Genomic DNA, 14,764 nt, shown 5'->3' with positions numbered 1-14,764 from the left:
GTATCGTGTGAGGTGGTCGACGGCTGTGACGACCCAGCGGTGGCCCGTTGGCGTTACGGGAAGTGGTCCGATGAGGTCTATTTCGACAACGACAAAAGGTGTATCTGGACATGGAATGGGTTGTAATAATCCAGCAGGAGCAGAAGTTGGTCGTTTCCGGCGTTGACACAGTGCACAAGAAGCGACATAATTAGCCACAAAGGTAGAAAGACCAGGCCAGAAGAAACGGCTCCTAACGCGGTTGTAGGTCTTCTGAAATCCCAAGTGTCCAGCTGATGGATCGTTGTGGAGTGCTTCGAGAACTTGTTTTCGCAGTGAACGGGGAAGTACTGGCACCCACCGATGCCCATCGGCATTGTAAGTATAGCGCTGCAGGACATTGTTGTCTAGCTTGAACTGGCGTAGCTGACGACGTAGTCTGGCATTAGGTGGAGAAGGCGAGTCATTCAAGTACCCGATGATGCGGTTACAGTATGGGTTCTCACGTTGGCACGCGGCAAACTGAGCACTGCTGTTTAAAGATAGGGGCCCAGCAACTGCCAGTGGTGATAACGTGAGTGCAGAGGGAGTCGCTTGATCACCTGAGGGGCATCGAGGATGCATGGTTGGAGATCAAAGTGGCAGAGGGCAGCGAGAGAGAGCGTCAACATCTTGATGCCGTTTGCCAGACCTGTACACAACCTTAAAATTGTACTCTTGCAAACGGAGTATCCAGCGACCGAGTCGCCCAGACAAATTCTTCAGCGAGGACAACCAGCATAGGGCATGGTGGTCGGTAATGACAGTGAAGTGGCATCCATACAGATATGGTCGAAACTTCTGGATGGCCCAAACGACAGCAAGACATTCCTGCTCTGTTATCGAGTAGTTCTGCTCCGCAGGTGTTAGTGCGCGACTGGCATACGCAACTACTCGCTCACGTGAAGTTTCGTCGCGCTGGAGGAGGACGGCACCGATTCCGTGGCCACTGGCATCTGTGTGAAGGAAAGTGGGTGCGCTCTCATAAAAGTGACGGAGGATGGGGTCTGATGTCAAAGCACGTTTAAGGGCTTGGAAAGCACACTCGCACTCGTCAGTCCAAGTGAAGGCCGTTCCTGACGTCAGAAGCTTGTGTAACGGCCCCGCTATGGCAGCAAAGTGACTGATAAAGCGACGGAAGTGAGACGCCAGGCCCACGTAACTTCGTAATTGTTTTTGATTGCCCGGACATGGAAAATTAATTACAGAAGCAACCTTGTCGGGGTTGGGTCAAACGCCATCTTTGCTGACAAGGTAACCCAATACTTTGATGCTCCTGCTGATGAAGTGGCACTTTTTTGTATTGAGCTGAAGCCCAGCGTTCGACATGCACGTAAGAACTTCGTCCAAACACTTAAGGTGCTGAGGAAAAGTAGAAGAATAAATTACGATGTCGTCCAAATAGCATAAGCAGGTTTTCCACTTGAGACCACGTAAGACAGTATCTATCATGCGCTCGAATGTTGCTGGAGCGTTGCATAAGCCAAAAGGCATGACGTTGAACTCGCAAAGCCCGTCAGGCGTTGTAAACGCTGTTTTCTCCTTGTCTGCTTCGCGCATAGGTATTTGCCAATACCCGGATCGAAGGTCAAGGCTGGAGAAATATTCTGCGCCTTGTAGGGAGTCCAGGGCATTATCTATGCGTGGCAACGGATATACATCTTTTTTTGTTATCTTATTGAGCGCTCTGTAATCAACAAAAAAGCGAACGGAGCCATCCTTTTTCCGGACCAACACCACAGGAGACGACCAAGAGCTGGATGAAGGTCGAATAATATCCCGTTTGAGCATGTCGGTGATGTTTTCCTGAATCATTTGCCGTTCCGCCGAAGACAGACGGTATGGGCGGCGGCGCACAATGGAGCTGCCTTCGGTTTCGATGCTGTGCTCTGCAACAGAGGTGTGGCCCAAAACTTTGGAATGATGTACGTCGAACGAAATGCTGTGCTCTTGGAGAAGGTCTAAGAGGTCTCTCTTTTCCTCAGCAGTGAGGTGAGGACTTATGGTAGCATTTAAAGCAGCAGTGGTTGCCTTGGTAACGGTTGTAGCAGACAAAGGCGGTGATTCTGCGTGAAGAGGAACCAGCGAAAAAGGCTCGCTGGCAGCGAAGCAGCTCACAGCAGTGCCCTGGGGCAGCATCACTGGCGAAGAAGTTGGGTTCAAGGCGGTGACCAATGCCTTACCGTCGTTAAACTGCACAAGGCTGGGTGCAATGGTAAGCCCCGCAGGTTTGGAACGAACTGATGGAGCAATGAACACGTCACCGTTAACAATAGTATCCGAAGCGATCGTGAGAATTCGTTCATCTCCTGGCGAAATGAAACAATCCGCGGCAGCAACGAAACGGAAGCTGTATGGATCGACATCAGATGAACTCTCAGTAGCTGACATATGAATTACTCGCTGACGACACGATATGAAAGCTGATGCCGAAGAAAGGAAGTCCCATCCTAAAATGACTTTGTGAGTGCACAAAGTACAAGAAACTGAATGTGGTGAAGATGCCATCTATGAAAACGCGGACTGTACAAACACTTGAAGGCTGAATAGGGACTCCATCTGCGCAACGAAGGGGAGGGCCATCGTATGGCGTCCTAACTTTTTTCAAGCGGGCACAAAAGTCTGCATGAATTACGGAAAGTGATGCGCCTGTGTCTACTAGTGCCTCTGTCTGTATACCTTCAACATACACCAATAAAACATTTGATGGGCGGTCTGGAGGAGTTTGACGGAGTTTGAAAGATGCAGCTTTCCCTCCCGAATCTGCACTGTTTAGTTTTCCAGTTGGTGGTCGGGAATCGAAGTAGAAGGTCGAAGCGGAGAGGAGGAACGCCGCATCGGTGAAGGTGAGCGACGACGTGAAAAACGGGAACTGCCAACTGAGGCAAAGTTCTGTGGAGACGGCGACCGGCGTGTGCTGTTCTGATACAGTCGGCGATAGGGTGGTCCAGTTGGGTAGAAGTCGTCCCGTTCATAGTCACCGTAGCTTCGTCTTTCGTCTTGACGGGGTCGGCAAAACCTTGAAATATGACCACGGATGCCGCAATAAAAGCAAGTTGGTCGTGTAGTGCGCCAGGTGTTGTAAGGCTGGGAAGATGGTCGCGGTGCGAGCGAGCTGAGCGAATCATGCACATCGGACGCTGGTAGCTGCATTGGGCTGTGCTGGGGTGCAGGTGTCCTAGCAGCAACCTGAGCATAAGTTGGCATGGCCTCAGGATATGAACTCGGAACAGGTGTGACAGTCATCGAGGCCAGGCTTTGGTGGGGCGCAGGTGTCGTTGCAGCAACGTGAGCATAACTTGGCATGGGCACAGGATGTGAGCTCGGAACTGGTGTGCCTGTGATCAAGGCCAGTTCCTCCCTCACGACGTCGCGTAAACTAGTAGCAGGTGGTGTCGTTTGAATATCAAGGTGGCGAGGTGAAGCCTATGCATGAAGTTTCTCGTGGATGATAGAGCGGATCAATGCACGCAGCTCTGTTGTGTCATGACTCGAGCTGAGATCAGGCATATCAGGTTGCACCCGAGTGGTTGAAGCTCCTCTAGGCGCTGACAGGTAGCTACAACATCGGCTACGGTCTGGGGATTCTGCACCACAAGCGCATTAAAAGCGACAGTCGCAATGCCTTTTAGCAGGTGGCGCACACGGTCGTTTTCCGCCATATGGTTGTCGATGCAGCGGCAAAGGGCGAGAACATCTTCAATGTAAGAAGTGTAAGACTCGCCGGGGCGTTGAACCCGTGCACCAAGCCGTTTCTTGGCGATATGCGAGCGCACTGACGAGTTCGGGAAAATCTGGCGGAGCTGGCGCGTAAAGGCGGGCCATGTCAAAAAATTTGTAGCGTGGTTTAAAAACCACGTTTTTGCGACGCCGCTCAAGTAGAATGCAACGTGGGTGAGTTTCGCAGGCTCATTCCAGTTGTTGATGGCACTCACGCGGTCATACTCCTCGAGCCAGTCTTCCACGTCCTTAACCGGAAGCCCTGCGAACAGCGGAGGATTCTTTTGAGGGCTGGTGACCAGGTGAGAAGGGTTTCTTGGCGGTGGGAGCGGTGGTGCAGCTGCTGCGCTGAGCTGGTCGGCTTGCGACATTACCGAACCCTGGTCGTTTAAGCGGCGGCCTGAACGGAGCTCCAGGGATGTGTTGTAGAAGACGCTGGGGTTGTCCGAGAGCGCGAGAGGACACAGGAATCGGGCAGCACTCTCCACCACTTGTAAGATGGCGTTCTGAACCCTCAAGACTCTTCTTTATTGTCTCGAGTATATGCCCCACAACCTAAACTGGAGTGGTGATGATGAGTATGTACAGATGAAAAGATGGAACGAGTAATGATGCTCACAATATATATATATTTCAATGTTCTGTTGCAATTTTGCTTAGTTTATAATTTTGATTATTGCTTATGTTGCCTCTAACAGTGTTTTACCTCAATTTGCCCTTAACAGGAGGTCCCGATACAGTCTTTGACTTTGGGACCTCCTTTTGTATACTAAACACATGTCACATTCTCGTATTCGTACCAATAAAAAATCTGAAATCTGAAAATCTTTTTTTTACTATACAAAGAGTTAACTGTTCTAAGTATTATATCGAACAGTTCAAACAAATATATGTATATGCAAATTGGATACGACTTCTTACACTTTTTTGTGTGTGTGTGTGTGTCTTTGCAGAGGTGTAGGTTTTCCATTTGTTTTGGGGTAGGCTGAAGCCAGATTAAGGATGAATTCCAGTGGAATAGTGAGAGCATCTGACAGAATCCACGAGCGTGCACTTGATGCTGACGTAGGGCAGCACCTACAAATCTATGATAATAACACAAGCAGCACATCTAGCATAATGCGGAAGTGGGAGTTCTATCTTTCATGTGCCAAGCTACCCAGAATACCTTGCATGTAGTCATTACCTTCCGCTATCATATTCTGACCAATTCCCACTGCTTAGTTGTGAGTAACTCTCTTTCTTTTGCCTATTTTTCTCGATGGTTTGCATAATCTAATTTTCCTATAGATCTTAAATGGCTGATATCAGATCCTAGAATTTGTTGCTAATGTATTTTGCAACCTATAAACAACAATTTTCTTGTTTCTGCAGCCAACTTACGCAGCCATATGAAAAACAAGCATTCAAAAAAGCCATCAAAGCCAAGAAAAGGAGTTGTCAAAAGATGTCAAGCAGTATCATGTCATCGTACCTACCAGTGTAGTGAATGCCCTGAAGCCTTTGTGCGAGAAGACTCTTTGCGCTCACATTGTCGACTCCACCTTAAGGGCATCTTGCCACCTGCTGCATTGCCACAAGCATCTGAAGAGGCAGCACAAGTCACCAGTGAATCTCTTGACACTGTTGCTGTAAGTGTTTGTGGGGTAACAAGATAGCTACTCCAAAACATTGGCATACTTTATAAAATGACAGCTCACTACTAATACTAGAGGCAGGCTTTTCTCAAATTTGTTGACTGCCACAGGGGTACAGCGATTGTGGTGGCCAGCTGCGGATTCATATATCATGGGTGTGACCTTGGCCATAGCAGCCGTATTTTCCATGGAGACAAAAATGGTAAAGGTCCATGTACTTAGGTTTAGGTGCATGTTAAAGAACCCCAGGGGGTCGAAATTTCTAGAGCCCTTCATTACTATGTTCCTCATAATCATATGGTGGTTTTGGTTGTAAAAGACCAGATATTATTATTATCATTAATTTTTGATAATTAGTCTCATAATGTTTTGGCACCCAGCTATTATGAGACAGCTATGAAGTATGTGTGTCCGGCTGCGCTTTGTTCTAATTTACTGGTTTCTTCAGCAATGCCTCTTAGATATGACCGCCCAGTATTTGAGGTAAAATGATTACGATTGCTGTGTAAGATTCACCGCAGTATTGTGGGCATTCCTCAGCAATCTGCGGAAGCCAGAGGCACTCCTTTTACTGTTTGAGTTGGCAAACAACGAGCAGCTCCTTACATATATGTGTACAAAAATAAAATTAAAGCTATGCACGAGTATTTGATATTACATTGGCAACTGTAGTTTTATTTATTTAATCATTGTTTTTGCAACTTTGTTGGAACTTAATAAAGGAGCATGCAACACTTTCCTATGTTATCACACAATGGCTTTACTACTGGACGCTGTTGCCTCATGAATCTCCTGTGAGAAATGTTTTTCCAGTCTATTAAATATAAGTGGAGCTGCCGCACAAGCCAAGTGCTTTCTCTTTTCTTCACCACAGATGATTTGATTGATTTGTGGGGTTTAACGTCCCAAAACCACCATATGATTATGAAAGACGTCGTAGTGGAGGGCTCCGGAAATTTCAACCACCTGGGGTTCTTTAACGTGCACCCAAATCTGAGCACACGGGCCTACATTTCCGCCTCCATCGAAAATGCAGCCGCCGCAGCCGGGATTTTAACCCACGACCTGCGGGTCAGCAGTCGAGTACCTTAGCCCCTAGACCACCGCAGCGGGGCTTCTTCATCACAGAGCATGTCGGAAACTACACAGGGAGAAAGGGCAAAGGAATAATCTGTTGCCTTAAGTTATGTTGCTTTGTATCATGGCACCCTTGAGCATTTTCTCTTCTTTTCTGTTTGGGCATATTGGCAGCTACTGCTGCTTAAGAGGAGTGCTCTGGGTGGCTAGTTGGTAAAACAAGGAAAACATAAAACTACGCCTAGACTGAAGACAGAAGAAAAAGGAAGTTCATCGACTGCACAAAAAATAGAAATGCACGTGAAATAATTGAAGCCTTGCATATTATACTATACAGGCCTGATAAGTGTGTAAGTGAAGCTTCTTTACAATTGTACACGAAAAAAGTTGAATTTTTTTATTGTTAAGTTGTTATTTATGATGTGCGGTTATGTTTGATGGTTGTGCAAGGCTTTGCTGTTGTGTGGTAGGGGCATCATCCCAATAAGTCAGTTAGTTCTTGTGCCTTGCTTCTAGGCATAGTTTCGTGTTTTCCATGTTGTACATCTGTTTCTGACGTACACTGCAGCAGCATGTGGCAGTACTCCATTGCAGCAGCAGTACCTACACCACGAGTATGTTGCGTCCGAGATTGTTCACTGGCACACCATTTATGAAGTCAGACTTTTCTTGTTTTGTTCACTTGTTGCTCAGTTAGGGATGACATCGGGCAGGAGAAACCAAGGAATTTCTGGCTGTCCTTGATAGGAAAATTCAAAGTTTTTGCTATATGCAGGGCAATATAATACTTGGCTCACATGTTCATAGCAGCCTTCACTTCACTACAGATTAGCAATATTTCAAGAAATGTGGCAAGACTCTTTCAAAAAGAGCATTTGCGTGTCAAAATCTTTTAGAGAGAAAGCACATAAAATGTTCTTTTTCTAACTGCATTTTCTGCAAGTTCTGTGGTACATATAAGCTTTTGTGACCAAACAAAAATGGTTTATCATAAAATGGTACCGTATTTACTCGCGTAATCCTCGCACTTGCACAATTCTTGCACCCCCCGCATCGCCCAACAAAAATACGATTTCTTTTTTTCCCTCGAGTAATTATTGCACCCCCGAAAACTGCTGCAATAATGTCGTCTGCTCTTTCCAGCCACTGATGATGATGGCGCACGTCATCTGGCACCATCTCTTAAGCATCAAGCGTACTATTGCACAGAGATTGATTGATTGATATGTGGGGTTTAACGTCCCAAAACCATCATATGATTATGAGAGACGCCGTAGTGGAAGGCTCCGGAAATTTTGACCACCTGGGGTTCTTTAACCTGCACCCAAATCTGAGCACACGGGCCTACAACATTTCCGCCTCCATCGGAACTGCAGCCGCCGCAGCCGGGATTCGAACCCGCGACGTGCGGGTCAGCAGCCGAGTACCTTAGCCACTAGACCACAGCGGCGGGGCAACTATTGCACAGAGATTCAATCCAATTCAAGCCAAGCCGAAGTGGCCAGTGCGCGTTGCGGCGTGTTTTGTATGTTTCGTCGGTAACCTTGTCAAGTTATGAGACGATACTGAAGCTGTACGGCTGCTTTCAAGTTGCAAGTGATAGATAATGCACTAAAGAACGGAAACAGGGCCGCTGGAAGGCCCTTGGGATTGATGGTAAACTTTATTTCTTAGAAAGGAAATTCTGTTAAATAGCCATCAGCCCAATACTGACGTCCCACGCTTACCTTTTAAGGGCTCCTGTTGAGCGACGAACGCTACCGCTATGCCCACAAGGTCTGCAAGCTTTGCGTATAGTATTCTAATTCTCGACTATTTGCTTCCACTTTTTATGTCTCAATTAAATCTTGTCTTAAATTTTGTGTCTCAATTAAATCTGTTGCACCTCTGCTTTTATTGTTGAGATAAGTTTTAATTAGTACTTCTTGAAGATTTGCTGCCACTTCGTTTTCTTTTTCGCTCTGTACGTTTTCATAGAAAGTTTTCCCCGCGTAATTCTCGCACCCCCCCAACTTTTCATCGGTTTTCCGGCAAAAAAAGTGCGAGGATTATGCAAGTAAATACGGTAATTGTAAAACATGTATCAAATCAATGTAGCCATATTTTATGAGGATGAAAGATGAAGCTCACATGGAGAGGGTGTCACAGATTGAAGTCACTTTGCTTTTTTGACTTAGTTACTGGGATAGGAACAATTTGAAGCAGCGCAAAAAAAAGTCACAACAAAGAAGTAATACATACAACATCACTAGCACTGAATGCAAATGCAGTCTTGCTGTGTGTGTTTTTTCCTTGTTGTCGTTTTTTTTTTTGCACTGTTTCAAGTTATTCGCATCACAAGCAGACTCACCCAAACTTTCAAGTTGTTGATAATACCGTAGACTCACAATAAACAGAAATCTGTTGAACGGAGCTGCTGCTTAAATGAAACAACTGCCTCCAGCATGATTGCTTTCATACTTAGATTCTTCACCCTTGTTCATCTCTCAGTAAACCGAACTCCTGTTAAATGGAACATATTTTCCTGGTTCCTTCAGGTTCTGTTTAATGAGTCTACTGTATTCGGATAGCTTCCATAGAGTACCTGGCTAGAGGCACCGGAAATTTCAACCACTTGGGGTTCTTTAATGTGCACCGAAGTCAAAGTAGACGGGTCTCAAACATTTTCTCCTTCTCAAAAATGCAGCCACCGCAGCCGCGATTTGATCCCCTGATCTTCGGGTTATGTGTTGAGCGCCATAACCACCGGGCCATCGTGGCAGGGCACATGGCTAATTTTGCAACTACATAGATGCTTTACAGCTGCATGTCCTCTTCTGTGCTCTAACTCTTTTCAAGACTGCAGTTTTCATGTGGTAGAGCATCGACTGATCGTGGGGGATGACTCAGCATAAATCAAAGCACTTATGTTAAAATATTTAATATTTTAACCATTTAATGGAATCACGACATTGCTGACCATATCAGTGCATAGTGGCATCAGGTGAATTTATCAGAAGCGAAATGACAACTTACTCATTATAATTTGTAAAAAAATATATGCACAAACCTCCTCGTTGGGGAAAAAATTTTACTGATATGCGATTTCAATTTCGCTTTTTGTGTAAGAAATGTGGTCATAAAAAAATCACAGCATCAAGATAATACGGTAGGGGCAATGGCAGCCTTTTCAATAAATGCACACAGAAGCATTGTATCAACGCAAAAGCCTCTCTTCTCACTTGTGTACCCTCATGAGCAATCTGATCTTCTGCATACTTTTCTCTCATGATTGTTATTCGAATAGTGAAAGTCTCACACCTTGGCACGTTGTTACCTCATGCTTTTCATTGGGGTGCAGCTCCACTATGTATGTTACAATGATAGTGGTGCAATTGCTACAGTGGATAGAGCAGGCAGGCAAAGAATGCAAACTGCTGCTATGTAGAAGCTTCAAGCTTTTGCCATTGGTAGCAGGGTGTTATGTTTGTGGGCAAGAGCAATGGAGACCTGCAAACCTGCTATCTTCTGATTGAGGGCATGCATTTTTTTTTACTTTGAATATTGTATGATGAATAACTTTGGACTGTGTGCCCCTACAACTGCTGTTTTGCTGCATCTTTTTATCCACCTATTAGTCTATGCTATCCACAAATAAAAAACAGGGGCTTGGAAAGTGTTAGAGAGTTCTTTTAAGCAAAAAGTGCCACCTTTTACCTTCAATGCTGTGAACATCGATTCAGTTCAAGAATCCGACTGGGTGAGTATTCCGCATAAACTGTAACTGGAATTTCTCGTTGGAAAGTTGTCATTTGGTTCTGTCAACTACTGTTTCCTTTCATTACATGTCAGCACAAAGTGAGATAGAGTTCTAATGACTTTCTTGGAATTATTTTTTTTTCCTGATAGGAGGACTCAACCATTCTACAGCCATCTAGAGAGAATTGCAATGAACAAGAAATAGATCCTGCTTGCCTTGTTCCTGCTTTAAGCACTGCTACATTTACAGTATGCACAGCGTCTGAGCAAGTGCAGCCATTATGTCAGCCGCAAGTGGATTCCATGGGAACAAGCCAAATACTTGAGTGCCTTGTTCAGGACCCTGTGACAGTGGAGTTTCTTCCTGACAAGCAGCTGGTGTTCTTAGCTTCGGGGCAAGATTCTACCTCCGCATCAACCACCAACCTGCCTCTTCTAGTGTCAGCATTGCAGCCAGCTTTTTGGGCATCACCGCCAGTGGCCCCCCTCGAGAACTCTACTTAGTAAACACTCTTACAATTGAAACTGTACATACCATCGAAGCACAATGTGAAGTGATAAAACTTTTTAGCTGGACATTTTTTTAAAGTTTTGATACTTTTATTTGGAGGTTCCCATGTGATGTCACTTTGCTGGTGGTCTTTGTTTTTCAAATGTGAGATACGTAGCACAAAAAAAGAAGGATATGCAAAGAGAACAGAAAATGAAGTGGCTCACAGACATACTGCTGCTTTGAACGGCACTATTTTTCACTTTCCATGCTGGCTTAGCAACTTCTATTGCATTGCGCTACTAAGCATGAAGTTACAGTATCAAATCTCAACCGTTGCATCTCTACTTCAGTGGGGTTACTTGCAAGAACACCTGTTTACTGTCTAGTGGGTGCACATTAAAAAAATGCTGGAATTCCAAATTAATTACAAGCCCCACACTATGGTTTGCACTACAATCAAATCATGGTTTTACTCATAAAGCTTTATAACTGAATTTACATATTTTGGTTGAATAACAACTTTCTTTGTTTTTATTGTCACACCTAACTGTATTAGCCATTCTTTAAGAGACATCCAATACTTGATTAAACCACAAGTTTGAATTATAAAACTAAAGGAGAGACCAAGGATCTTTGCGATTGTAAAAAATTATATATAGTTGCTGAACACTTTTGCACCCTTCAATACTGTAGTGTAGCCAGAATGTTTCAGGTGGAGGAGGTCAATGTCGTTTAACGCAGGTTTGTGCGTGTATTTTTATATGTGCAGATATATATTCATATGGAAAACTCAAAAATTTTGAGAAAAGTTTAAAACCCCTCCTAACTCACCCCCCCCCCCCCCACATGCCAGTGCTACATTGCCAGAAGCGTTTGTATCCTGTCTTTTTGATTACGCTGATTTAGGGCTGGATTAAGGGTGAGCTTTCACACATAACTTTATAGACTGAGCATATTATAGCATTAAGGGAGCCATTCATAAGCAAATCTTTATTAACAATGCCCACTAAGAAACTGTAATTTTTTTTTTTTTGCACATATGATGACATTTTTGTCATAGCAGCCATTCCAGTTTGCTAGGCCTGTTTAGAGTTTCTCTCTTGACACCTTTTGCAAGATTGTGATACCAGTTGAGCATTGTGGCCAGTGTAGACAGGTATTACATTTATAGAATAGTTACTGCTGATGAAATCACTCCCGAAAAAGGAAATTCGCTGTTTCTTCATGCTAAGTTTTCTTTTTACATTTGCATGAGATTATTCATGAAGCTTTAATGCATCCTCCAATATATGTTTTGTTAGGGCAGATTTTTTTCTTGTGATTTATTTCGCTAAGTGGAGACTAATGAGTACCCTAGCATTTTTGTTATGACGAGAGACATGCCCTGGAAGTTGTGTGTATATGTACATTATATGTGTTCAGATTTATATAGCTAATTTGTACTACTAAAGAGAAAAGTTCTGTGAGATGCTTTGGTGAGAACTAAAGCATTTTCTTTTTAGCTTTCTTTTGAGCCTCTGATTTTGGGGGCGAGGGGGGAGGGAAGATAGTTGCAGCTATTGTGAAAAGCTGTTGCAAAGTTATGATTAAGGTAGTACATAAAGGGATGTGACTTATTGTATTAGCATTATTGGTTGTCAGCTCACAAGTTGATGAAAGTTAAGTGGCTTAGACAAACGTATGTTACATGAGGATTCTGTTACCTTGTTGTTTTAGCTACATCTTGGATTACCTCTTTTTTGCGTTGCATTCATATAAAGGCGTGGGAAAATTACTGCTGTGGGGATGAAGGCTTTCCTAGTTGAAATAGTGTCTGCCTGGAACTGCAGAAATAATACCTGTTCAAGTATACTTCCTCAGTATATTATTCTGCTGCATCGCTGCTACTTTAGCATCCTTAAAATACTGTGCAAACAAAGCATGAATAGCTGCCATCATTTTAAAACATTTAAAACCATTTCATTTCAAATTTCTATACGGCAGCACATAAATTTAAAAATTTATTAGAACATTTAAAACCATTTCATTTCAATTTTCTATACAGCAGCACCTAAATTTAAAAATTTGTTGTGTTCAGCATTGTGGTATGGGTTTACTGTTACTATAAATTTTAAAGTTTCATGAAGTACATTTGCATTTAGTATTGTATAAATCTTTATTTACAATGTAACAAACCAAAGATAACTGTTTTGCCTGGAACAGTTGTGGTTATGGCTGGCTATTAAAAATTACTAAATAAAGAGGTAGTTGTAGTGTAAAAGCAGCCTTTCTACTTTCACTAATAGGAATTTTAAGACTTGAGCCATGTTCAGACTATGTGCGCTATGTGCAGATCCTTGGTAAGGATTGCAAGCAACTAATAAGCTTGTTCAGAGGTCATTGTGTTTAGCATAAAGTACGTAACATTAGGGATGCAAATGTTGGCGAACCTGCGACTTTTACGACAAATACTGATGTGACCATTACGTATGACCAATGAGCAAAGCAGTTTCGGTTGTCACTTTCCATTCAAGGGGCTTGCAGCCTCCCCAGGTTTGCGTCTTCATGCGTGTCTTAAAAGTCATGCAGTAGCGTGCGTGGGCAGTTGGTTTGCAGACTGGAAGACAGAGACAATTTGCGTTAGTGAGAGTCCACATTGCATGACCTCTTTAGCCGAACCAATCAAGCCATGGCCAAACATGCAAACCTTACTTGGCTGCAACAATTGTAGTGGCGATGCAACGCGCATTGAAAGTGGTGGTTGGTGCGTCATAAAAAGCGTATTGAAAGTATCAATGTGAGCCTACGTGGTCACTAGCTCAGCAAGCGAATGATACAGCTGTTATGCAATACGACACTTATGACAGATGCTGCTGCAGTCTGAACGCGGCCATTGTAAGCTTTTTTTTTATTTTTATTTATAGAAATACTTGCAGCACCACGAGGGCATTATTGCAGGGGGGTAACATTATTAATCACGTAAAAGCACATATGTTTACACAAAGACCGTTTTGCGTCTTCATGCGTGTCTTAAAAGTCATGCAGTAGCGTGCGTGGGCAGTTGGTTTGCGGAGGTTATACCTGTGCTGTATGACATGAGTACCATGCTCGTGCTGCTTTTGTACCATGCAATGATTCCACCAGGGATATATTTAGGTAGCTTCCTGAAATGGTTTACGCTGATTTTGAACATGCTGGTACATATTTTGATTATGCCTCAGAAGGCTATGTTGATGTGCATAATTTTAATTTTTGTGCATCTTTGAAATGTCATCCTTTTGCACAAATGCTTCTTAAAAGGCATGAAAGGGGAGAAAACTCAGCCATTGTGTCATGTTTGTCGCCCCTCACTTCTGTATTTTATTTGTTTGTTTGTTTCTTTCTTTTTAGTCTAGCTGTGGAAGTTGTGGCTACTGATGTTTTGTGTATAAAGGTGCTAAACTAGTTTTGTGTGGCAGAACTCACCTTTTGATTCTTTTATTTGTTGGTTTGTGAAGTCACTTGCCACGGTTGCTAGATTGATCTTTCAGAAATGGTTAGAAGCAACAAAATGAAGGTTTACCAGGAATATTGCTATTTCAGTTAGGTAGTATGCTCAATGTTAAAAATCCCATGACATACTCATGTCAGCGAATTTGAGATCTTTCATCTTTAATTATCTCGAAAGAGTAGTGTACTCAGATACCCAGTTTTACTTTTTGCTGATATGGTAGTACTACGTCACTGTTCACTGATGTTTTGTTTGCTCCTGCAAAGGAACAAAGGCATTACTTGTTGCAATAAATGCAGTCTCACTGCTGTTTCTGTTTTCTTCACAAATGTTCTTTGGGTAGTGAATTCACTCTAGTCTTAATGGAGAATAAGCACTCAGTAGCCATTACTTGCTGATGCAGAGATCTTAAATGAAAATTCAACTGCCACTGTGCACTATTGGCTAAGGCACTCGGTTGCTGACCGGTAGGTCGCGAGACCAAATCCTGGCTGCAGCAGCCACAATTTTGATGGGGGCCGAAATGCTTAAAGCCCATATGCTTAGATTTAAGTGCTTGTTCAAGAACCCCAGACGGTCGAAATTTCCAGAGCCCTACTATATGGCGTCTCT

At 43.6% G+C, this 14,764-nt stretch overlaps 1 protein-coding gene across 1 annotated transcript in view; it reads left to right on the top strand.

Annotated features, from left to right (window-relative positions):
- LOC119177156 (uncharacterized) overlaps positions 1-14,481 on the top strand; it is an 83,459-nt gene extending 68,978 nt beyond the window's left edge. Inside the window, exons 9-10 of the mRNA XM_037428556.2 lie at positions 5,113-5,369; positions 10,341-14,481. Of these exons, the coding sequence (XP_037284453.2) occupies positions 5,113-5,369; positions 10,341-10,694 (611 nt within the window). The 3' untranslated portion in view covers positions 10,695-14,481. The remainder of the gene's footprint in view (positions 1-5,112; positions 5,370-10,340) is intronic.
- Positions 14,482-14,764: the final 283 nt, after the last annotated feature.

This window comes from Rhipicephalus microplus, chromosome X (assembly GCF_043290135.1).
Source record: "Rhipicephalus microplus isolate Deutch F79 chromosome X, USDA_Rmic, whole genome shotgun sequence".
Taxonomy (NCBI): Eukaryota; Metazoa; Arthropoda; class Arachnida; order Ixodida; family Ixodidae; genus Rhipicephalus; species Rhipicephalus microplus.
The sequence above is the reverse complement of the archived record's forward strand: the minus strand, read 5'-3'. Positions and strand labels throughout refer to the sequence as shown.